The sequence below is a fragment of the Amphiprion ocellaris genome, chromosome 22 (assembly GCF_022539595.1).
Source record: "Amphiprion ocellaris isolate individual 3 ecotype Okinawa chromosome 22, ASM2253959v1, whole genome shotgun sequence".
Lineage (NCBI taxonomy): Eukaryota > Metazoa > Chordata > Actinopteri > Pomacentridae > Amphiprion > Amphiprion ocellaris.
This window is the reverse complement of record NC_072787.1, coordinates 28237367-28262382: the sequence shown is the minus strand read 5'-3', so window position 1 is coordinate 28262382 and position 25016 is coordinate 28237367. Positions and strand designations below refer to the sequence as shown.

Genomic DNA, 25016 nt, shown 5'->3' with positions numbered 1-25016 from the left:
TCCTGGTTCTGGTTCTCCAGGACCGACTCAGCATCCAGAGAGCTTCAGGTTGAGCTGCAGGCAGTGTTTCCTCAGAGAGACTGAAATAAAGCAGCAGAAACACAGAACAGAGGAACAGGCTGTTGGAGATCCAACCAGCATGGTGAAACATCTATCTAGTAGTTGGAGATCCATCCAGCATGATGGAACATCTATCTAGTAGTTGGAGATCCATCCAGCATGATGGAACATCTATCTAGTAGTTGGAGATCCATCCAGCATGATGGAACATCTATCTAGTAGTTGGAGATCCATCCAGCATGATGGAACATCTATCTAGTAGTTGGAGATCCATCCAGCATGGTGGCACATCTTCTTGTAGTTGGAGATCCATCCAGCATGATAGAACATCTATCTAGTAGTTGGAGATCCATCCAGCATGGTGGAACATCTTCTTGTAGTTGGAGAGCCATCCAGCATGGTGGAACATCTTCTAGTTGGAGATCCACCCAGCATGGTGGAACATCTTCTAGTAGTTGTAGATCCATCCAGCATGATGGAGCATCTTCTAGTAGTTGGAGATCCATCCAACATGGTGGAACATCTTCTAGTAGATGGGGATCTATCCAGCATGGTGGAACATCTTCTAGTAGTTGGAGATCCATCCAGCATGGTGGAACATCTTCTAGTAGTTGGAGATCCATCCAGCATGGTGGAACATCCTCTAGTAGTTGGAGATCCATCCAGCATGGTGGAACATCTTCTTGTAGTTGGAGATCCATCCAGCATGATAGAACATCTATCTAGTAGTTGGAGATCCATCCAGCATGGTGGAACATCTATCTAGTAGATGGGGATCCATCCAGCATGGTGGAACATCTTCTAGTAGTTGGAGATCCATCCAGCATGGTGGAACATCTTCTAGTAGTTGGAGATCCATCCAGCATGGTGGAACATCTTCTAGTAGTTGGAGATCCATCCAGCATGGTGGAACATCTTCTAGTAGTTGGAGATCCATCCAGCATGGTGGAACATCTTCTAGTAGTTGGAGATCCATCCAGCATGGTGGAACATCCTCTAGTAGTTGGAGATCCATCCAGCATGGTGGAACATCTTCTAGTAGTTGGAGATCCATCCAGCATGATAGAACATCTATCTAGTAGTTGGAGATCCATCCAGCATGGTGGAACATCTTGTACAGATGATAAGCCGAGTAGAGAGGAAACATGGAGATAGAAGAACATCTACAGGATGAGGAGATAAAATCACCACAGAGACACTAAAGGAAAATATAAAGAATAAAACATTTAAATGAGGCTCAAAACAACATGAAGTAGACAGAAGCCAAAAAATCTGACACACTGAACAAACAAAACACAAAACAACAAAAATGAGACAGAAACACTTTTACTGCAGTGAAGAATGAACCTGCTGTGATTCTGATCAACTGACTTCTGTGTGTTTGTTTCAGGAGCCATCCTCAGCAAACTCTACAACATCCCAGGTGAGACTTCACCTGCAGCTACAGGTCACCTGAACACCTAAACACCTGCACAACTTAACACCTGCACACCTAAACACCAGGCCTTCATTGTGTAGCCTGACTGGAGAGGCTGTCTTATAACCTGTGTGTCTATTGTGTGTCTGTTGTGTCTGTCGTGCGTCTATTGTGTGTGTCTGTTGTGTGTCTGTTGTGTGTCTGTGTGCAGAGCTGGAGGGGAAGGATGTGGAGGAGGTCTTCACTGCAGTCCTGAGTCCAAACAGCAGCAACAACCAACAGACACACACTGCTGTTGGGGGCAAGACGCACACACGCAACACAGGTACGCACAACACAACACAATACAGGTACGCACAACACAGGGACACACAACACAGATTCGTAATCCTCTGTTATTTTTAACTGATCAGATGTATTGATTCTCTGTTATTTTCAACTGATCAGATGTATTGATTCTGTTATTGATAACTGATTAGATGTATTGATTCTGTTATCTTTAACTGATCAGATGTATTGATTCTCTGTTATTGATAACTGATCAGATGTATTGATTCTGTTATTGATAACTGATTAGATGTATTGATTCTCTGTTATCTTTAACTGATCAGATGTATTGATTCTCTGTTATTGATGACTGATCAGATGTATTGATTCTCTGTTATCTTTAACTGATCAGATGTATTAATTCTCTGTTATTGATGACTGATCAGATGTATTGATTCTCTGTTATCTTTAACTGATCAGATGTATTGATTCTCTGTTATCTTTAACTGATCAGATGTATTGATTCTCTATTATTGATAACTGATCAGATGTATTGATTCTCTGTTATTGATAACTGATCAGATGTATTGATTTTGTTATTGATAATTGACCAGATGTATTGATTCTGTTTTTGGTAACTGATCAGATGTATTGATTTTGTTATTGATAACTGATTAGATGTATTGATTCTCTCTACAGTGTTTCCTCGCCTGCCGCTGCTGAACGGCCTGATGCCCGCTGCCCCTCCCTTCCCCAGCTCTCCCATGATGCCCGGCGGTACCCAGGCTCCTGCCAGCTTCAGATTGGCCCATGTCCAGGGCCCCGCCCCCGGGTCGGCTCCGGCCAGTCAGACGTCCTCTGGCAACGGCGAGCAGGACACGCTGTCGACGGCTCAGAGAGGCATGCTGAAGTGGGAGAAGGAGGAAAGTCTGGGGGAGAGAGCCACTGTTGCCCCGGTGCTCTACTGCAATACCAACTACCCCCAGCTGAGGCAGCAGTATCCCGGTACACATACACACATATATATATACACAGATACACACACACACACACACACACAATGTCCAGCTGTCTTCATCCAGTTGCCACTGATTTAATCACGTCTTCATATTGTGTCAGATTGGACCACCAGAGTGAAGCAGATCACCAAGCTGTGGAGGAAGGCCACTTCTCAGGACAGAGCACCCTACGTGGTGAGTGTGGACTCATTTTACCCCACTGTACATTAATTTTACCCCACTGTGGACTCATTTTACCCCACTGTACATTAATTTTACCCCACTGTGGACTCATTTTACCCCACTGTACATTAATTTTACCCCACTGTGGACTCATTTTACCCCACTGTACATTAATTTTACCCCACTGTACATTAATTTTACCCCACTGTGGACTCATTTTACCCCACTGTACATTAATTTTACCCCACTGTACATTAATTTTACCCCACTGTGGACTCATTTTACCCCACTGTACATTAATTTTACCCCACTGTGGACTCATTTTACCCCACTGTGGATTCATTTTACCCCACTGTAGATTCATTTTACCCCACTGTAGATTCATTTTACCCCACTGTGGACTCATTTTACCCCGCTGTACATTAATTTTAACCCACTGTGGACTCATTTTACCACACTGTACATTAATTTTACCCCACTGTGGACTCATTTTACCCCACTGTGGATTCATTTTACCCCACTGTAGATTAATTTTACCCCACTGTACATTAATTTTACCCCACTGTGGACTCATTTTACCCCACTGTACATTAATTTTTCCCCACTGTGGACTCATTTTACCCCACTGTGGATTCATTTTACCCCACTGTAGATTCATTTTACCCCACTGTACATTAATTTTACCCCACTGTGGACTCATTTTACCCCACTGTACATTAATTTTACCCCACTGTGGACTCATTTTACCCCACTGTACATTAATTTTACCCCACTGTACATTCATTTTACCCCATTGTGGACTCATTTTACCCCACTGTACATTAATTTTACCCCACTGTGGACTCATTTTTACCCCACTGTACATTAATTTTACCCCACTGTGGACTCATTTGACCCCACTGTACATTAATTTTACCCCACTGTGGACTCATTTTACCCCACTGTGGATTCATTTTACCCCACTGTGGACTCATTTTACCCCACTGTACATTAATTTTACCCCACTGTGGACTCATTTTACCCCACTGTACATTAATTTTACCCCACTGTGGACTCATTTTACCCCACTGTGGATTCATTTTACCCCACTGTAGATTAATTTTACCCCACTGTACATTAATTTTACCCCACTGTACATTAATTTTACCCCACTGTGGACTCATTTTACCCCACTGTACATTAATTTTACCCCACTGTGGAATCATTTTACCCCACTGTGGATTCATTTTACCCCACTGTAGATTCATTTTACCCCACTGTACATTAATTTTACCCCACTGTGGACTCATTTTACCCCACTGTACATTAATTTTACCCCACTGTGGACTCATTTTACCCCACTGTACATTAATTTTACCCCACTGTACATTCATTTTACCCCATTGTGGACTCATTTTACTCCACTGTACATTAATTTTACCCCACTGTGGACTCATTTTTACCCCACTGTACATTAATTTTACCCCACTGTGGACTCATTTTACCCCACTGTACATTAATTTTACCCCACTGTGGACTCATTTTACCCCACTGTGGATTCATTTTACCCCACTGTGGACTCATTTTACCCCACTGTACATTAATTTTACCCCACTGTGGACTCATTTTACCCCACTGTACATTAATTTTACCCCACTGTGGACTCATTTTACCCCACTGTGGATTCATTTTACCCCACTGTAGATTCATTTTACCCCACTGTACATTAATTTTACCCCACTGTGGACTCATTTTACCCCACTGTACATTAATTTTACCCCACTGTGGACTCATTTTACCCCACTGTACAATAATTTTACCCCACTGTGGACTCATTTTACCCCACTGTACAATAATTTTACCCCACTGTGGACTCATTTTACCCCACTGTGGACTCATTTTACCCCACTGTACATTAATTTTACCCCACTGTGGACTCATTTTACCCCACTGTACATTAATTTTACCCCACTGTGGACTCATTTTACCCCACTGTGGATTCATTTTACCCCACTGTAGATTCATTTTACCCCACTGTAGATTCATTTTACCCCACTGTGGACTAATTTTACCCCACTGTACATTAATTTTAACCCACTGTGGACTCATTTTACCCCACTGTACATTAATTTTACCCCACTGTGGACTCATTTTACCCAACTGTGGATTCATTTTACCCCACTGTAGATTAATTTTACCCCACTGTACATTAATTTTACCCCACTGTGGACTCATTTTACCCCACTGTACATTAATTTTACCCCACTGTGGACTCATTTTACCCCACTGTACATTAATTTTACCCCACTGTGGACTCATTTTACCCCACTGTACATTAATTTTACCCCACTGTACATTAATTTTACCCCACTGTGGACTCATTTTACCCCACTGTACATTAATTTTACCCCACTGTGGACTCATTTTACCCCACTGTACATTAATTTTACCCCACTGTGGACTCATTTTACCCCACTGTGGATTCATTTTACCCCACTGTGGATTCATTTTACCCCACTGTAGATTCATTTTACCCCACTGTGGACTCATTTTACCCCACTGTACATTAATTTTAACCCACTGTGGACTCATTTTACCCCACTGTACATTAATTTTACCCCACTGTGGACTCATTTTACCCCACTGTGGATTCATTTTACCCCACTGTAGATTCATTTTACCCCACTGTACATTAATTTTACCCCACTGGACTCATTTTACCCCACTGTACATTAATTTTACCCCACTGCGGACTCATTTTACCCCACTGTGGATTCATTTTACCCCACTGTACATTAATTTTACCCCACTGTGGACTCATTTTACCCCACTGTACATTAATTTTACCCCACTGTGGACTCATTTTACCCCACTGTACATTAATTTTACCCCACTGTAGATTCATTTTACCCCACTGTGGATTCATTTTACCCCACTGTGGATTCATTTTACCTCATTGTAGCCTCACTACCATACAAGTCCTATAGCTCCATGACTTCCTTCTGTTTTTACCGTTTCCAGTGGATAAATGTGGTGTTTTGTACTTTTTTTAAATTGTTTTGGATCACCTGTGCCGGTTCCTCTCTGCAGCAAAAAGCTCGGGACAACCGTGCAGCCCAGCGCATCAACAAGGTGCAGCTGTCCAACGACACTCTGAAAGGCCACCAGGCCTCGCAGCCGCTGCCGCCACCCGGGCCCTACGACCCAGTCTACCTGGAGACTGAGGTGGGTTTCAAGGACCCGCTGAGGCCCAAAGAGTCGGAACAGGAGCAGGAGTGGAAGCTCCGACAGGTGAGCAGAGTTCCAGCGTCTTTCTCACAAATCATTCACCAACAGAACCAGAACCAGAGTGAGAAATCAGCACCGGCCCCCAAACTCAGCATTTAACCACAACTAACCAGCATCCAGCAGGACCATCAGAGACGTCTGTCAGGGTTCTGCTGCCCCCCAGAGTCAGAACCACAGCAGGATATCTAGATTTCAGACAGTTGGGTGGGTTAATGTCGACATTATGGAGTTAGTTTATTTACATTAGAGATTAGATTAAACCTTTATTGATCCCACAGCGGGGAAATTTACAATGTAACAGCAGCAGATGGAACAGATTAAAAAAGAGAGCAGCACACAATGCACACAGTGCATAGATAGCGTGTTAATATCCAGGTTTTGGATGTTTGTGTGTTAATATCCAGGTTTTCTAGATCTAGATTTTAGACACTTTGGTGGGTTAATGTCTAGGTTTTTCTATGTTTTTGTGCATTAATATCTCAATGTTTGGTACTCTAACATACAGACTCTTGGCATTTTGATGCTTTCATATGCAGGTTTTTGATGTTTTGGTGAATTAATATTATATTTTAGCAGTTTTAGAGTGTTGATATCCGTTATTGGAAGTTTTTGTGCGTTAATATCTTGCTTTATGTTGATTCAGTACGTTGATATCTAGGTTTTAGACAACTTATTGTGTTAATATCCAGGTTTTAGATGTTTTTACCATTGTGAACATGTTTTCTGTATTTTCACATGGTATCACCCTGATGGTTGGAGCTTCATTAACTACTCAAACAACTCAATATCTATCACTGTTTTAAATTATCAGACAATATTTTATTTCTTGATTAATCAGTTTAAGTAATCAAGGCATTTGAAGATGAAGCATTTTCCACATAAAACAGTGGAAGTAGTGATGAGCTGCAGCCCCATCTCCATTTTAACGGCAGGCAGGTAGACAGATCCTGATTTGAAGCTCTCAGGATAGGTTTGTATAGGCTGCATTGGAGGTAGTTTCAGACGTCCTCCGCTGTGTTTAGGAGTTTCTGATTGGTTGGTGGATTGCTGCAGGGCAGCAGCACCCTGACAGACCGGACCACATCTGCTCCTGCAGCTGGAAGCCAAACTGACCTCATCTTCATGAGATCCGACGGCGGTGCTGGTTTCCCTCTCCCAGTGGTCACCATGGTAACCACCAGGCTGCATGACTAGCAGTGGGGCATGACGTCTAGCTGTGATGGTGTTGTGATGTGCATGCCTGCTGAGCCTCGTTCACCACGACTAATATCTCTGATGTAATTGTCATTGAAAAGGGAGAGGTAGATGACAGATGGGGAACCGGTAAGAAGAGGCAGGAAAATCCCCCCCAAACCAAAGCCCTAAAATCACCAACAGATAAAGATTGTCCCTACCAGGCGCCTGTAGCAGGAGGGGGCAAAGAGGCTCTGGTAAGATCTCAAGGCGAACCTGTTCATGACAGACTCCCTGGACCCAGCAGCCTCTGAAATCCTCGTCCCGTTCTGCTTCAACACACTTCAGTCTGCACTCTGGTCGTCTGGAGGTGGCGGTCAGGTAGTTCTGACTGAACACTGAGCTTATCTTCAGGAAAAAGACCAGAACAGCACCATTCATCAGCCAGAAGCTTTAGAGACAGACAAAAATCTATGGATTCTTAACTTTCTGATGGTCAAAGAAGGCGTCATGTGTGACTCAGAAGAAATATCTTGTTTTGAACTCAGTTCTGTCTCTGAGCAGAGGCTTCATTTTACCCCACTGTTGCCTCATTTTACCTTCATTTTACCCCACTGTTGCCTTATTTAACCCCACTGTCGGCTCATTTTACCCCATTCTGGGCTCATTCAACCCCACTCTGGGCTCATTTTACCCCAGTCTGGGCTCGTTTTTCCCCACTGTCGGTCCATTTTACCCCACTGTCTGTCCATTTTACCCCACACTGGGCTCATTTTACCCCACTGTCTGTCCATTTTACCCCACTCTGGGCTCATTTTACCCCAGTCTGGGCTCATTTTACCCCACTGTCGGTCCATTTTACCCCACTCTGGGCTCATTTTACCCCACTGTCTGTCCATTTTACCCCACTCTGGGCTCATTTTACCCCACTGTCTGTCCATTGTACCCCACTGTCTGTCCATTTTACCCCACTCTGGGCTCATTTTGCCTCATTGTTGCTCATTATACTTTTACTTCAATGAAGTATCTCATTTTGAGCTCAGTTCTAGGAGGGAAGAAGTTTTGTTTTTCCAGAGTCCAATGTGAGCAAAGTCTTTATTTCTGCAGACCTTATAAATGAGATGTGAAGGATGAAGTGGTGTTAATAAAATACTTGAGGCTCAGGTTCTGTGAAGGTTCCTGACGGTGGAGCTGCTGGTTGTCTATGTTTGTACAGTTTCTGGCTGATAAATGGTGTCATGTTGGTGTGTTTTTAGACCTCAGGGTTCAGAGGGTTTACCTGTAATTTAAGAGTGAAGGAATAAAAAAGTGAGAACCACCTGTAACATCCACGATCACCAGAACCTCCAGGACAGAAGCTCTGAATGTGTTAAAGTAGAGCTCAACGCTGACAGGATTTCAGACCATGGAGCCAGCACCGGCCACGGGCTCCTCTGTGGGGCGACGGACGGGTGGGGGGGTGGGGGGGTGGGGGGTGGGGGGGGGGTGGGGGGGGCTGGGGAATTCGACACAACCGGCCACCGTGAGGTGCTGTGGTTGGAACACAGTCGACCCAGAGTCCGGGTCCGTGGCCCGAGTCTGCCTCAGAACCCACTGACTTTACTCTGCCTTGCTCTGAATGTTGGTGTGCTGCCGTCCTTCACCTGGTCACTTGGTCTAATGATCACATGGTCACTTGGTCTAATGATCACATGGTCACTTGGTCTAATGATCACATGATCACCTGGTCTAATGATCACCTGGTCTGAGAGCAGCTGCGTTCTCTCCCAGCTCCTCTGCTGGAGTTTGGTTTCCTCTGCCAGCAGTCTGACTCTGAGCTCCAAACAAACCGCAGAGATAAAATGAGATGAATCAGATCAAAGCTGAAGGACTTTAAACAGATGTTGTTCAGAAAACTAAATTTTGATCATGAAAATGCAGAGTAGAAAAGCTAAAGATGTAGAACACTACCGTTCAACAGTATGGGGTCATCCAGATAAACTCCCATTTTTATCCATGAGCTGACATAATTAATTATCAGTGAGCCATTCGACACCATCAGCTAACACAGTGGTTCCCAACCTGGGGTCCGCGCCCCCCCAGGGGGCTGCCAGAGATCTGGGGAAGCACAAAGCTCTGCTCTGAGGCTGTGATGTAATAAAAAACAGATTTTTACATTCTGGATAAAATCAGAGTAACAGACTCACTGTGTCATCACAAGTCTACCTATAAAACATTTTAAAACACATTTATTTGGTCTTTCTTAAGGTTGGCTCCTAGTTCATCCAGATTCATTAGTTTGTGTTACAGTTAGAAAATTAGTGACGGAAACGGTGTCTGAAAAACGCAGAACAGGTGAAGATTCATCAGTCCCTAAAAACTCTGGCTATACCTCCAGAGTTACCTTAAATTTGGTTTTATTAAAGAACAAGACAGAATTATGTTATTTGTCGTGAAATGCTCGTAAATGACAGCATGAAACCAGCGAATTACGGCGATGTCAGGAAATAAAACACAGTTCGGTAAAGTCGGAAAGATATTCACAAATTCGGACTTCCGGCATCAATAACTCATTAAATATACGTTGTCTAAACATAAACGATGCCTGTTTTCCATCGTTGTAAGGTAGACAATGTGCTACAAGCCCAGTTTAATCAAAAGTAGCTGCAGAAATAACATTGGTGTCTATGAGCAGCCGGCTGTGAGACGAGTGAACAGGGACCATCTGCAAAATGCAAAACCGCTGCAAACAGCGAAGAAACACAAATATTCAGCACATTTACTGCAGCCAGCAACTGACTCCTGCTGATCATACTACAACTCTTGGTTTGATATTAAATATTTTTTCTCATAATATTAAGGATTTTTTTAGTTTAAAAAAAAATAAAAAAAATCAGTAACTTAACTCATGCATTGTAGTGTCACCAAATTTACTGCAGCCATAAACTCTCTCCTCCTCGTCATAGTACAACTCTTGGTTTGATATAAAATATATTTTTTATAATTTTAGGGAATTTTCTATTAGTAATACAATTCAATAACTTCCCTCTTATGTTTTGTAGTGTACTTATGGGGTGTTTTTTTTGGGGGGGGGGCTCCAAGCCAAACAGGTTGGGAACCACTGAGCTAACACAATGTAGCATCAGAACACAGGAGAAATGTTCCTCTGTACCTCTATGGAGATATTCCATTAAAAATCAGCTGTTTCCAGCTACAATAGTCATTTACCACATTAACAATGTCTACACTGGATTTATCATTCATTTAATGTTATCTTCATTGGAAAAAGCTGTCTTTCTTTCAAAAAATAAGGACATTTCTAAGTGACCCCAAACCATTGAACGGGAGAGTAAGTATAAGACATTACTGACAATGCAAATTTTATTTTATTTATTTGTTTATTTGATCAGGGACCATGCAGTTAACATAGAACACATCTGATGTATTACATATGGAGTGTTTAGCATTAAGCTAATTTTCAACTCCTGTCCCTGGTTGGACTTTTCAGTAAAAGTAGTCAGAGGACCAACGACACCAATAAAACACACACACACACACGCACACAATGACACAAACACAAAAATTGTCCAAAGTGACTTGAAACTGGTCTTAATTGACTCAACGGCAGTCCAGAGCAACTCAACTTCTGTCAAAAATTACTTGAAATTTCTCTAAAATAATTCAGAATCTGCCCAAACTGACTCAAAAAACTCAAAATGGGAACAAAATAACATGAATCCTGTCCAAAATTTAGGGCTGGGCGATAAATCGATTTTATCGATTAATTCAAGTTTATACTTAATGTCGATTTGTTTTAATGAAAATTGATTTTCTCATCAACATCCGCCACCAACACCTTCCCGCTGGGCTCCCGTAGTTCAGAGTGCTCCCCCCCCCCCCCCCCCCCCCCCCACGCTTGATACACAAACAACATGGCAGCGAGCGGTGCAGGTCTAAAGGCACGTGTCCACTAGATGCTATTTTCCTGCACAGCAACACACATGGTCACGTGACAGCGCTGAGCAACAGCAGGCCGCTACGTGGTCACATGACCGAGCTTTCAGCTGGACAGTCCTGCAGACAAGTCGGATAAACACAGCGGCTCGGCCGCAAACTTTCCCTTTTATTTCAAAAACACGTCAGCAAAAAGTATTTCTGAAAGTATTTGAAGCAATAAATAATCTGCAGCAGCTGAATTTGTCCTCGTTTTATGTCACTGACGCCTAGTTTAGAAGTTTGAGGACAGTTTCACGATGCATGGAATCTCTGCACGCTGCATCCAATTTACATAAAGTAGAAGTCAGTCTACTTTATGCAAATGAGCTGCAGCCCTCTCCAGGTAAACACACCTGATCACAGCTGGAAACGCACTGCAACTGGACCAGCATGCCACATGCAGTGCATTTGCAGCTGCAATCCAGTGTGTTTACCTGGAGAGGGCTGCAGCTCATTTGCATTAAGTAGACTGGACTCTGGCATGAGGAGATTAGGTAGGGGGGAAAAAAAATCAGATAAATCGTGAATCGGGATTTTTTGTGAAAAAATCTGAGATTTTTTTTTTTTTTTTTTAGGCCATATCGCCCAGCCCTACCAAATTTTTTTGAAAATTCATCAGAAACGACTCAAACATGTTGAAAAGTGATATGAAAAATCCAAAATAATTCAGTTTGTCTAAATTAGCCAGAAACTTGCCTAAGATTCTTTGGAAATTTTCCAAAATTGCTTTAAAATTTGTCCAGAATGACTCCAGGGTGGTCCTAAAATGGTGATAATGGTTGAAGAGTTTTAAGTCTTTATAAATGTTTGATTTTCTACATGGTCTCAGTTTACCTCTGTCCTTCATCATCGTCATCATCTCCATTCTGTCCAATGCATTTGAAGCAACTCAAAAATGGTCCCAAATAATTTAAAATGTGACTAAATGATTCCCAGATTGTCCTGATTCACAGAAAAGTTGAATCAGATTGACTCATAATGCTAAATAAATTAAAATCAAATCCAAATTTGTCCAAAATAACCTGAAACCTGTTCTAAATTATTCTGAAAATCCCAGGAAATATAACTTGAAACCACTCAACAGTTGTCTAAAATCACTCAATGCGTCCAAAGACACTCAGAATTTGTCTGCAGTGACTCAAAGATTGTCCAAAATGATTTTTTAAAAAAATGTCAGATATGACTGGATTTAGGATGTGTTCAAAATTACTTAAATGTCAAAAATTAAACAAAAAACACTTTCAAAACTGGTCCAAATAACCTAAAATGTGACGAAATGATTCCCAGATTGTCCTGATTCACTGAAAAAGTTGAATCAAACTGATTCAGAATGCGAAATAAAATCAAATTAACATGACTAATCAAATTCAAATTTGTCCAAAATAGCCTGAAGCCTGTTCAGAATTATTCTGAAAATCCCAGGAAATATAACTTGAAACCATTCAACAGTTGTCTAAAATGACTCGATGCGTCCAAAGACACTGAGTTGGTCTGCAGTGACTCAAAGGTTGTCCAAAATGATTAAAAAAAATGTCGACACTGCATTGAAAATGTGTTCAAGATGACTTAATTGTCCAAAATTAAACAAAAACCAGTCAGAACAGCTCAAAGCTGGTCCCAAATAACCTGAAATGTGATGAAACGATTCCCAGATTGTCCTGATTGACTGAACATTAAATGACATCCAAAATTTTTATTTATTTAACCTTTATTTTACCAGGAAGTCCCTTGAGATTAAAAATCTCTTTTCTGAGGGAGACCTGGCCAAGACAGCACACCAATTCAGACAATGACAACAAATAATCCGTGATGAGTTTATAAAACCTTAAAACTCCAGAATGGTTAAAAGACAACAGGATGGAAATAAACCAGTGAACTGTTGGTCCGAACTGGCTCAGAGTGGATGGAGAACGTGTCGGCTGACGGAGAGGGAAGCTGCTAGTTGTTAGCCGCTAGCTGTTAGCTGATGGCTGCTAGCTTTAAGCTGTTAGCGGCTAGTTGTTCGTGGCTAGCTGCCGTGTGTCGACGTGCTGACGTGCGTGTCCTCCATGCTGTCTCTGTGTCCTGCAGCAAATGCGTCAGAAGAGCAAGCAGCTAGCCAAGATTGAGGCCACGCAGAAGCTGGAGCAGGTGAAGAACGAGCAGCGGCAGCTTCTGGCCAATCAGCATCCGTCCGGACGCCTGTCTCCCGACAGCCCCGCCCCGCAGCCCGTCGTCGGGGGCAACGCCTCCCCGCTGCCACCCAGGGAGGGGCCGCCGCGACGGGCCGACAACGTCTTCCTGCGCCCGCAGGCTCCGCCCCCCTCGGGCTTCTCCTCGCTGCCCCACTCCCCCCTGCCCTCCTCGCCGCTCCACCAGCCGCCCTCCTCCCCCCAGATGTTCTCCCCACCCTCCTCCCGCCCCTCCTCCCCCTGGGATCCCTACGGTAAGGTGGTAGGGACTCCTCGCCCCGCCTCCTCGCAGGCCGGAGCGCCACCTCCCCAGCAGCAGCAGCGACGCAACTCCCTGAACACCTCCCCGGCCCACGAAACCGCCGTCTCCCCGGCACGGTCCCCTGACTCCAAGACCTCCGACAGACCCCAGCCAGGTGACTCCTCCTCTCTCCTCTTGACCCCTCTCTCTCCTCTCTCCTCCCTCTATTCTCTTCCTGACACCTCTCTCCTCCTGGTCTCCTCCCAGGCCTGCAGCAGAGTCGAGGAGGTGTCCGTCCGGTGGAGTTGTTCCAGCGGTTCAGTCGTCCCGGTGAGCTGGGCTCCGTGTTCAAGGCCCCGATGCCTCCCCAGCAGGAGGGAGGAAGGAGGGAAGTGGGCCTCGGCCTCCCCCAGGAGGCTCCGTTCCCCTCCAGCCCCCTGTCGGGCCTGGGCTCCCCCAACCGCAGCCCGTACGCCCCCCGCCCGGACTACGGCCAACAGGTGGAGTCCTTCTCCCCGCTGAGCCCCTATGCCAACCCTCAGACCCCCGGGACGCCCCGCCCCCACTCTGACCCCGCCTACCTGCCCGCCCCCCCAGCGCTCAGGTTGGACCAGTTCTCCCAACAGCCCCCTGGCCGGCGCCCGTCCCCGTCTCACCCAGCCCCGGACCCCTATGCCTCCAACCCGGGGACCCCCCGGCCCTCCGACCGTTTCCCCCGATCTCCGGGTGGTCAGCCTGCCGGGACGCCGCGTCCGTCCCCCGACCCGTACACCCAGCAGCCCTCCACGCCCAGGGCCCACAAGGCCCACGAGTCCTATGGCCAGAGCGCAGCAAAGAGCTTCGTTCCTCAGCTGGCGGGGTCCGGGTCCTCCCCTCTGGTTCCAGGAGAGCCGGGCACCTTCACTGCAGCACCTCACCAGGTAGGACAGGTCCAGAACCAGCAGGACCTGGACTAGACGGGTCCTCTAGTCCAGGTCCCAGTAGGGTTGGGCGATAAATCGATTTTATCGATTAATTCGAGTTTGTACTTAATGTCGATTAGTTTTAATGAAAATCGATTTTCTCATCAACATCCGCCACCAACACCTTCCCGCTGGGCTCCCGTAGTTCAGAGTGAGCGCCCCCCTCCCCCCCACGCTTGATACACAAACAACATGGTGGCGAGCGGTGCAGGTCTAAAGGCTCGTGTCCACGAGATGCGATTTTTCCCGCACAGCAACGCACCACATCTGAAAATCACACGGACGGTGGTCACTAGTGGACCACAACATGGTCACATGACAGCTCTGAGCAACAGCAGGCCGCTACGTGGTCACATGACCACAGCTTTCAGCTGGACAGTCCTGCAGACAAGTCGGATAAACAGCGGCTCGGCCGCAAATTTTACCTTTTATTTCAAAAAACACGTCAGCGAAAAGTATTTCTGAAAGCATTTGAGGCGAGAAATAATCTGTGCAGCAGCTGAATCTGTCCTTGTTTTAGGTCACTGACACCTAGTTTAGAAGTTTGAGGACAGTTTCACGATGTGTGGAATCTCCGCACGCCACATCCAATTTGCATAAAGTAGAAGTCAGTCTACTTTATGCAAATGAGCTGCAGCCCTCTCCAGGTAAACACACCTGATCACAGCTGGAAACGCACTGCAACTGGACCAGCATGTCACATGCAGCGCATTTCCAGCTGCGATCAGCTGTGTTTACCCGAAGAGGGCTGCAGCTCAATTGCATAAAGTAGACTGGACTCCGGCGTGCAGAGATTAGGTAGGGGGTAAAAAAAAAAAATCGGATAAATCGTGAATCGGAATTTTTTGTGAAAAAATCGGAGATTTTTTTTTTTAGGCCATATCGCCCAGCCCTAGGTCCCAGCAGCGGTACTGGATCCGTGTCTCTGATCAGGACTCCTCCTTCACAACATTGATTCTATCAGAACCCTTCAGTAACGTCCCGACAGGATCAGAACCCAGAAATAATATTTATAGGAGATATTTCTCATCCTGTTAGCGCTCTGAATTATCAAACATTTCCTGTATTTTCATGGTTCATCGATGTTTTCTGCTTCCAGAGTTTAGCTCTCAGGTTACCGTTTTAAACCCTGTCAGCCTTTTTCAAATGTCTGAGTCACTTTGGTTGAGTTAAGGAATGATTTTAAACATGTTTAATTGTTTATCTTTGAGTTGTTTGGGACATTATCACTTTGAACATGTTTCTGGATAATTTCAGTCACATCATGAGTTATTTAGGAAAATTTTGAAGTGATTTTGGATGATTTTTCGATATTTTCACTAGGTTTGAGTCATTTCAGACAGATCTCAGGTTGTTGTAGGACTTTGGATTATCGAGACTTTACTGTGTTTGGAAGGTTCAGGGTCAATTTATCTTTGTGTTTAGTTCTCTCAGAGGACAGACTCTGGGATTTCACGGCTCTGGTTTGTGTGTTCGTGATGACGGTGCAGGTCAGATTGTGTTGACAGCAGCGTGCTTCCTGCAGGACGTCCTGCAGGTCTGACAGGTTCTGGTTTGTCTTCTCCCAGCTGCAGCAGTCTCCAGGGCGACAGCAGCAGGACTCGTTTCCCAGGACCCCCAGCGGCCAGACCCCCAAGCACGCCGGGATGGCAGAGGCTCACGACCCTTTCGAGCAGGGTCACATGACACCGGGCCCAATGCAGACGGACAAGATGGCGACCAGCGATGTGCCAGTGGGCGGGGCTTCCGTCGACGGACCAATGAGCATGCTGCCTCAGCTGGGTGACTCTGAGGAGAAGCTGAGGCAGGTAGGACAGGTGCTGCTGCTGCTTCCAGCTTTTCATTTCATGTTTGGTTGTGTCCACAAGAGGCTTTACAAAGCATTAAGACATCCAAAGCAACAATAACACATTAAAATATCCAAAGAAAGAATAAAACTAAGCAGTAAGATTAACCATTAATCAGTTAAAAGGCATGAATGATTGAAGTAAAAATGTCAAAAATGAGACAAAATGACAAAAATGATACAAAATGACAACAGGTGAGACAAAAACTGACAAAAACGAGAAAATCACAAAAACGAGACGCAAAATGTCAAAAAGGAGACACAAAGTGACAAAAACGAGACAAAATGTCAAAAACGAGACAAAGTGACAAAAATGAGACGAAATGACAAAAATGAGACACAAAATCACAAAATGCAAGGAAGGAGAAGATCATGATGTCAGTAAATGTAGATCAGCTGTAGTTTCTGGTTGTTACAGCAGGTGGAGCCTCTTCCTGTTTAATGCTGTAGAGACCAGAGGAGGCGTCACTCAGACTACAGTTAAAGCAGAGAGCATTGTGGAAGTTTAGCTGGTAAAGGAGCACCATGACAAACTCTAATGTTCTACTTAATGACCTCCAACCAGAACTGATATGAGAATGTTCTTCCTACACCACCTTTTAGTCGTAGGAGCTTCAGGAGAAAGAGAAGTCCTGCTGGTTTCTCTTGAAGCTCCTAGATCACCAGGACCTGGATGAGTTTGTGGTCGTCGTAGCAATGCTGTGTTTGGATGTCTGCTGTCTCCTCTGTGGTTCTGGGCGGTTCAGCAGGTTCTGGGTTCTGTCTGCTCCTCTGCAGCGTCAGCGGCTTCGACAGCTCATCCTCAGGCAGCAGCAGCAGAAGAGCACCTTACGGCAGGAGAAAGGTCTGCAGGAGGCAGCTCCACCAGCTCCATCAGGTCCACCAGCTGCTCCAGGTTCTGCCATGCCTCTCCACAGCTGGTCCCAGGAGGACTCCTCCACCGCTCTCCCATCAGACCCGTTTGGACGCCCTCCACCCCCCTACCCTGGCACGGTGCGGTCTGGCGGGGCTCCAGGCCCGAGGTTTCCTAGAGGTTTCCTAGGGGAGCAGCAGAGGGGCTTCAGCCCCAGCGAGGGTCCCTTTCCCAGGCAGAGCCTCCCCAGGGAGCTGGGTGTCCGAGGACCCGCCCTGAAGTGAGAGGAGCAACAAAGACCTGGTCCAGACCTCTCTGATACCTGATCTGTTGGGCTCATTTCTGCTCTCTCCCCAGGTTTGGTGTTCCTCCTGGAGCTCCAGCGGGCCTGGAAGACTCCTTCCTGCGTCCGCCCCAGGGACCGATGCCTGCGTCTGGACCGGCTGCGGTGGAGGGAGTCCCTGTCCAGATGAGGAGGCCCACATCTGGAGAGCTCACTGGCATTCGACCTCTCGCTCCTCCCAACGCTCACCCTCTGATGATGCCAGGTGAGGACCCCCTACACCCTCCACCCTCTGAACCTAGGCCAGTTCCTGTCTCCGTTTGACCCACTGGGATCATGTTCCATCTGAAGTCCTGCAGCTCTGAGGAACCACAACGAAAAAGGAGAGAATCAGAGAGGTCTTCTGTCTGTAGACTGATGGAAACCAGAGAAATTAAACAGTTCTTTATTTTACAAACATCTGAAACCATCACGTCCAACACGTCTCCTCATGTTACAGCTCAGGTTGTCTCCTCGTCCTCCACAGACAGAGGTCCTGTTTTTTCTGTCCTGTTTAGTGTTTTTGTGTCTCTGCTCCACCTCAGGCGTCCCCCAGCCCTTCCTCCCCCGCTCCCTCCCCCTCCAGCAGCACAGCATCATGGGACAGCCCTACATCGAGCTTCGGCACCGCGCTCCAGAGAACCGCCTGAGGCTGCCCTTTCCTTCGGCCCCAGACCCCGAGGCCCCCCTACTGCACCCAAGAGACCCCCAGGGCCCGGTCCGGCCCGGCGCGGCGGTCCGGATGGCGGACGCACTGATGGGCCAGGCGATGGCGGGCAGCGTGGAGCAGCTGAACCAGCAGCACGGCGGCGAGGCAGCGCTCCCAGGGGCTGATGGGATGGAGGAGCACCTGGAGGGGGAGGACTCGGCCGTGAAGGATCTGGAGGACGTGGAGGTGAAGGATCTGGTGGACCTCAACCTGAACCTCGACCCTGAAGACGGTACAAACACAATCCACAGAATCTAAATCATCACATGTAGAGGTTCTGCTGTCAGATCTGTGTGGCTCAGTGGTTCCAACCTGTAGGACAAGACAGTAATCAGATTACTTCTGAGATGGACAGGAGAGTATTTCCTCTGAACTGAAGCTGTCAGAATGTGTGAAACTTGTCTTAAATTTGTTCAAAGTCACTTGAAACTTATCAACAGGACTCCAGATTTGCCCACATAGAGTCCAAACTTGTCCCAGCAGGATCTGGACAGTGTGAGTCCTGAAGCCAGCAGAACCTTTGAGGTGTTCTCCAGAGAAATGTAGAGCAACAGAACCCCTCCAGCAAAGAGCAGCTGAAGAACACAGAGAAGAAATGAGTGGACTCTGGTTTCCTCCATGCTGAGGAGGACTGAAGGAGGAACCAAAGAACCTCACTTTAGTTCCACTGAGTTCCTGCTGTGGAGCCTGAATTTAACCTGTAGTTAGTAATCTGATACCAGAGACAGAAGTAATCTGATTACTGAGGGGTTCAGGTGGTCAGATGTGTCGGTGATACTGCTGTTCTGTGTCTCAGGTAAAGAGGACCTGGATCTGGGGCCCAACGACCTCCACCTGGACGACTTCCTACTGTCGGGGAAGTTCGACCTGATCGCCTACGCCGACCCCGAGCTCAACCTGGAGGACAAGAAGGACATGTTCAACGAGGAGCTGGACCTGGGGGAGCCGGTGGAGGACAAGGAGGGAGCAGAGAGGAGGGACGGAGTCGGCGGCGCCAGGAGGAGGGACGGTCCTTCTCTCAGTCAGGTCAAACAGGAGGCGATGGATGACATGAAGACAGAGACCTGGAGCAACTCCTCCAGCGCACCCCTGGGACCTCCAGGAGCTCTAGGGCCCTCCGTGCTCCTCAAGGTGGGACCATCTCCTCAACATTTATCTGTCCTGATCTCTGAACTAGTGATCAGTAGTTGGTAGAAACTCTGACCTCCCTCCTTCCCTGCAGGACCACGTGGAGGACTCTAGTCCAGGGGCCTTGCCGGCCCTCCAGGCCCAGGAACAGAGTCAGTCAGTGGGCCTGGCCCCTAGGGGCCAGCCCCCCCTGGCTGCAGGTATGGACCGATCGATCCCTTATTGATCTGTATTTATTGATCTATTGGACATCTGAACCATGATGGCACAATCTCCTCTGTCTCTCCTCTGTCTCCTCCTCTGTCTCCTCCTATTGTCTCCTCCTCTTGTCTCCTCCTCTGTCTCCTCCTCTGTCTCCTCCTATTGTCTCCTCCTATTGTCTCCTCCTATTGTCTCCTCTGTCTCCTTCTCTGTCTCCTTGTCTCCTCCTCTGTCTCCTCCTCTTGTCTCCTCCTCTGTCTCTCCTCTGTCTCCTCCTCTTGTCTCCTCCTCTTGTCTCCTCCTCTGTCTCCTCCTCTGTCTCCTCCTCTGTCTCCTCCTATTGTCTCCTCCTCTTGTCTCCTCCTCTGTCTCCTCCTCTGTCTCCTCCTCTGTCTCCTCCTCTTGTCTCCTCCTCTTGTCTCCTCCTCTGTCTCCTTGTCTCCTCCTCTGTCTCCTCCTCTATCTTCTCTGTCTCCTCCTCTTGTCTTCTCCTCTGTCTCCTCCTCTGTCTCCTCCTATTGTCTCCTCCTATTGTCTCCTCCGTCTCTCCTCTGTCTCCTATTGTCTCCTCCTATTGTCTCCTCCGTCTCTCCTCTGTCTCCTATTGTCTCCTCCTATTGTCTCCTCCGTCTCTCCTCTGTCTCCTCCTCTGTCTCCTCCTCTATCTTCTCTGTCTCCTCCTCTGTCTCCTGCTCTTGTCTCCTCCTCTGTATCCTTGTCTCCTCCTCTGTCTCCTCCTCTGTCTCCTCCTCTGTCTTCTCTGTCTCCTCCTTTTGCCTCCTCCTCCGTCTCCTCCTCTGTCTCCTAATCTCCTCCTCTGTCTCCTGATCTGTCTCCTCCTGTGTCTCCTCCTCTTGTCTCCTCGTCTCCTCCTCTGTCTCCTCCTCTGTCTCCAGGTCAACAGTCGTCCTTCCAGCGGCAGCAGAGATCCTTTGGACCCTCCTCGTCCTCCTCGGTTCTCCTCACCCAACACCCTCATGGCCTCCCGGTGTCTCCTCACCCCAGCCTCCCTCCTAAGGTCCCCCCTGGCCCTCCTCACCCGCCGCCCCCGCAGCCTCGCCTCCTCCTCAGCCCCCAGCCTCCACAGCCAGGGACCTCCACCCAGAACCAGGCCCCCTTCTCCCAGGGCCAGACCAAGGACCGGCCTTTGCTGCTGGAGGAGCAGCCTCTGCTGCTGCAGGACCTCCTGGACCAGGAGCGTCAAGAGCAGCAGCAGCAGAAGCAGATGCAGGTCCTGATCCGACAGAGGTCCGGCTCAGACTCGGTGTTCCCCGGCATGGGTAAGCCCCGCCCACTCCTGCATGGAGGTCTCCTGAGACAGAGCTCCTTCTGAACCTCTGCTTGTGTCCCGCAGACTTCGACTCCATCTCAGACCCCATCATGAAGGCCAAGATGGTGGCTCTGAAGGGCATCAACAAGGTCATGACTCAGGGCAGCCTGGGACTCAACCCCATGGTCATGAACAGGTAGGAACCCTGGAGGACGTGTTTCAGACCTTTAGAACCCCAGGCAGGTCTGGAAGGAGGGGTGGTCATTCTCCTAAATCACTTTATTCTGCTAGTTTCCTTTAAAAATTAATCAAGAACACCATTTCCAGCAGATCCAGGAGAACCAGAACCTTCCTCCTCCTGGTTCTGGTTCTCCAGGACCGACTCAGCGTCCAGAGAGCTTCAGGTTGAGCTGCAGGCAGTGTTTCCTCAAAAGACTGAAATAAATGCAGCAGAAACCAAGAACAGAGGATCTAGTAGTTGGAGATCCATCCAGCATGGTGACACTTGACACAACAGACACTTGAACATAGCTCTTCTGTGTTCCAGGTTCCAGGAGGTTCCAGGGGCCCCAGGTCCTGAGGGGCCTCCTCAGCCTCCACGTGTGGTGGGACAGGTATGTAGAGCAGCAGCAGCCTTTCAGACCCAGCATGGAGACTCTCTGACCGTCCGTTCTCTCCTCAGGACGGGAAGGTGAACCCTCAGCTGGTCAGACCCAGCCCCCCCAGCTTCAGCCCGGGCTTCGTCAGTGAGTGCCTCCTCCTCTTCCTCCTCCTCATCCCCTCCTCTTCCTCCTCCTCCTCTTCCTCCTCCTCCCCCTGCTCCAGGGGGCACCATGCGTGCGATTTTAAGATGCGATGTGTTTACATGCGGGAAAAATGCATCTAGTGGACATGCGGCTTCACTCTGGTAGAAACGTTCTCCAGTCTGGAGCCCTGCCCCCGTAGACGTTTGGTTTGGTCAATTTAATCTGGCTTTGAAATGAGAAAAAACAAAGAGACTGAGTCGCAGTGACAATGGCCAGATTAAATGTGTTTGATGCATTTCACTGACCCGGTGTCCAATCTCTGTCCCTGAACCTGAACTTTTGTCAGACGAGTCTCAGCGGCGTCAGTACGAGGAGTGGCTGGGGGAGACACAGCAGCTCCTGGGGATGCAGCAGCGCCTCCTGGAGGAGCAGATCGCCGCCCACCGCAAGACCAAGAAGGCCCTGTCGGCCAAACAGAGAACGGCCAAGAGAGCGGGACGAACGTTCGCTGAGGAGGACGCCGCCCAGCTGCGCTACATCAGCGAGCAGCAGGGGGCGGTCCAGAAACAGCTGGAGCAGGTACCTCAACACACCTGGGGGTAGAACACATTTCTCTATCTTTCTGTCTCATTTTTGTCATTTGTTGTTTAAATCAATTTGCAAATGAAAGTTACTAATCATTAAAATCAGACCTAATGAATCTATCAGTGACTAACGGAGACTGATCAGACCTAATGAATCTATCTCCTGGTTTCAGATCCGGAAGCAGCAGAAGGACCATGCGGAGCTGATAGACGACTACAGGGCCAAACAGCAGCAGCAGAGAGCGCCCCCTATTGTCCCTGCACCCCCTCACAACCTGCTGGCCATGCAGCCCCACCCGGCCGGTCCCGTCCCGCCCCGTGTCCCCGGCGTCCCCCCAGGTTGGACCCCAGGCGGTGGGGCTCCGGGAGTGATGGTGCAGAGGATGCCCCCTCACCTGCCCCCTCAGATGCCCCCCGTCCTGCCCAGCACCCCCCAGGGTCCCCCCCGGGGCCCCGCTGGGGGACCCAACGGAGCCGGAGGGGATGGAGCCACGCCCACACCTCAGGTAACAAACCACGTTTCAACTGAGGGGTTCACCTGCCCCTGCTGTCACTTTCTCTCCACTGTGGGTTCATTTCTCTCTGTGGGTTCATTTCTCTCTGTGGGTTCGTTTCTCTCCACTGTGGGTTCATTTCTCTCCACTGTGGGTTCATTTCTCTCTGTGGGTTCATTTCTCTCTGTGGGTTCATTTCTCTCCACTGTGGGTTCATTTCTCTCCACTGTGGGTTCATTTCTCTCTGTGGGTTCATTTCTCTCCACTGTGGGTTCATTTCTCTCTGTGGGTTCATTTCTCTCTGTGGGTTCATTTCTCTCTGTGGGTTCATTTCTCTCTGTGGGTTTGTTTCTCTCCACTGTGGGTTAATTTTCCTCCACTGTGGGTTCATTTCTGTCTGTGGGTTTGTTTCTCTCCACTGTGGGTTCATTTCTCTCCACTGTGAGTTCATTTCTCTCTGTGGGTTTGTTTCTCTCCACTGTGGGTTAATTTTCCTCCACTGTGGGTTCATTTCTCTTCACTGTGGGTTCATTTCTCTCTGTGGGTTCATTTCTCTCCACTGTGGGTTCATTTCTCTCTGTGGGTTCATTTCTCTCCACTGTGGGTTCATTTCTCTCTGTGGGTTCATTTCTCTCCACTGTGGGTTCATTTCTCTCTGTGGGTTCATTTCTCTCTGTGGGTTCATTTCTCTCTGTGGGTTCGTTTCTCTCCACTGTGGGTTAATTTTCCTCCACTGTGGGTTCATTTCTCTCTGTGGGTTCATTTCTCTCTGTGGGTTCATTTCTCTCTGTGGGTTCATTTTTCTCTGTGGGTTCGTTTCTCTCCACTGTGGGTTCATTTCTCTCTGTGGGTTCATTTCTCTCTGTGGGTTCGTTTCTCTCCACTGTGGGTTCATTTCTCTCCACTGTGGGTTCATTTCTCTCTGTGGGTTCATTTCTCTCTGTGGGTTCATTTCTCTCCACTGTGGGTTCATTTCTCTCCACTGTGGGTTCATTTCTCTCTGTGGGTTCATTTCTCTCCACTGTGGGTTCATTTCTCTCTGTGGGTTCATTTCTCTCTGTGGGTTCATTTCTGTCTGTGGGTTCATTTCTCTCCACTGTGGGTTCATTTCTCTCTGTGGGTTCATTTCTCTCCACTGTGGGTTCATTTTTCTCTGTGGGTTCGTTTCTCTCCACTGTGGGTTCATTTCTCTCTGTGGGTTCATTTCTCTCTGTGGGTTCATTTTTCTCCCCTATGGGTTCGTTTCTCTCCACTGACGGGTTGTTAGATGTGTCCTGAGCTCTGTGAAGCAGTAATCATGTTGAATGTTCTCGGTGAACTAAAGTGCACACAGAAGCTCTAAGGGAGTGTTTGGGGCCCGTCCTGGATGCTGGTTAATCTCCGCCTCCTCCGCAGGTGAAGTTCGACGACAACAACCCATTCAGCGAGGGCTTCCAGGAGAGGGAGAGGAGGGAGAGGCTGAGGGAGCAGCAGGAGAGGCAGAGGGTGCAGCTGATGCAGGAGGTAAAGCAGGAACCTCAGAGGCTCTTCACAAGCCTCCACATCTTGGCCTGCAGCAGGTTTTAGTCAAACCATGGTTGTTAGATCTGAGTATGGCGATGAAGGTTGTCCAGCCTCAGTTTACGTCCACGGAATCACAGGAGTTGAACAGTTTGTAGCACGATGCTAGAGATGCTAGTTTATAGTAACTTTCTCCATCAGTAGTCTATTAATCAGTCCAGAGGGATTCCACTGATGTCTGCCTGCCTGTCTGCCTGCCTGTCTGTCTGCCTGCCTGCCTGCCTGTCTGTCTGCCTGTCTGCCTGCCTGTCTGTCTGCCTGTCTGTCTGCCTGCCTGTCTGTCTGCCTGCCTGTCTGCCTGCCTGTCTGCCTGCCTGCCTGCCTGTCTGCCTGCCTGTCTGTCTGTCTGCCTGCCTGTCTGTCTGCCTGCCTGTCTGCCTGCCTGTCTGTCTGCCTGTCTGCCTGCCTGCCTGCCTCAGGGATGAGAATTTTCCGCGGATCCGCGGAATTCCGAGTTTTTTTCCGCCGAAAGTATAGTTTTTGTGAATCGTGTAAATCCGTTGAGAAAATTGTAGGGGGGTAGGCAAGCGGCCGGCCGGCCGACGCGTCGCGAGCCGAGGCTTGTGATGGCCATCCCGCCGCCGACATC

At 47.9% G+C, this 25016-nt stretch overlaps 1 protein-coding gene across 15 annotated transcripts in view; it reads left to right on the top strand.

Moving 5' to 3' along the window:
* The window catches only part of LOC111563576 (histone-lysine N-methyltransferase 2C-like), an 85783-nt gene that overhangs the window by 43483 nt on the left and 17284 nt on the right, over positions 1 to 25016 (top strand). For 8 of the 15 annotated variants that reach the window (XM_055006981.1, XM_055006985.1, XM_055006984.1 and 5 more), the window contains 21 exons: positions 1451 to 1483; positions 1689 to 1802; positions 2444 to 2749; positions 2864 to 2937; positions 5995 to 6195; positions 7488 to 7622; positions 13411 to 13927; positions 14020 to 14672; positions 16283 to 16531; positions 17338 to 17693; positions 17771 to 17961; positions 18281 to 18676; positions 19241 to 19575; positions 19667 to 19772; positions 20670 to 21053; positions 21128 to 21239; positions 21591 to 21657; positions 21726 to 21789; positions 22136 to 22368; positions 22547 to 22879; positions 24263 to 24370. In XM_055006981.1, the coding sequence (XP_054862956.1) occupies positions 1451 to 1483; positions 1689 to 1802; positions 2444 to 2749; positions 2864 to 2937; positions 5995 to 6195; positions 7488 to 7622; positions 13411 to 13927; positions 14020 to 14672; positions 16283 to 16531; positions 17338 to 17693; positions 17771 to 17961; positions 18281 to 18676; positions 19241 to 19575; positions 19667 to 19772; positions 20670 to 21053; positions 21128 to 21239; positions 21591 to 21657; positions 21726 to 21789; positions 22136 to 22368; positions 22547 to 22879; positions 24263 to 24370 (4967 nt within the window). The remainder of the gene's footprint in view (positions 1 to 1450; positions 1484 to 1688; positions 1803 to 2443; positions 2750 to 2863; positions 2938 to 5994; positions 6196 to 7487; positions 7623 to 13410; positions 13928 to 14019; positions 14673 to 16282; positions 16532 to 17337; positions 17694 to 17770; positions 17962 to 18280; positions 18677 to 19240; positions 19576 to 19666; positions 19773 to 20669; positions 21054 to 21127; positions 21240 to 21590; positions 21658 to 21725; positions 21790 to 22135; positions 22369 to 22546; positions 22880 to 24262; positions 24371 to 25016) is intronic. The other 7 variants (XM_055006993.1, XM_055006991.1, XM_055006992.1 and 4 more) reach the window with 4 other exon arrangements.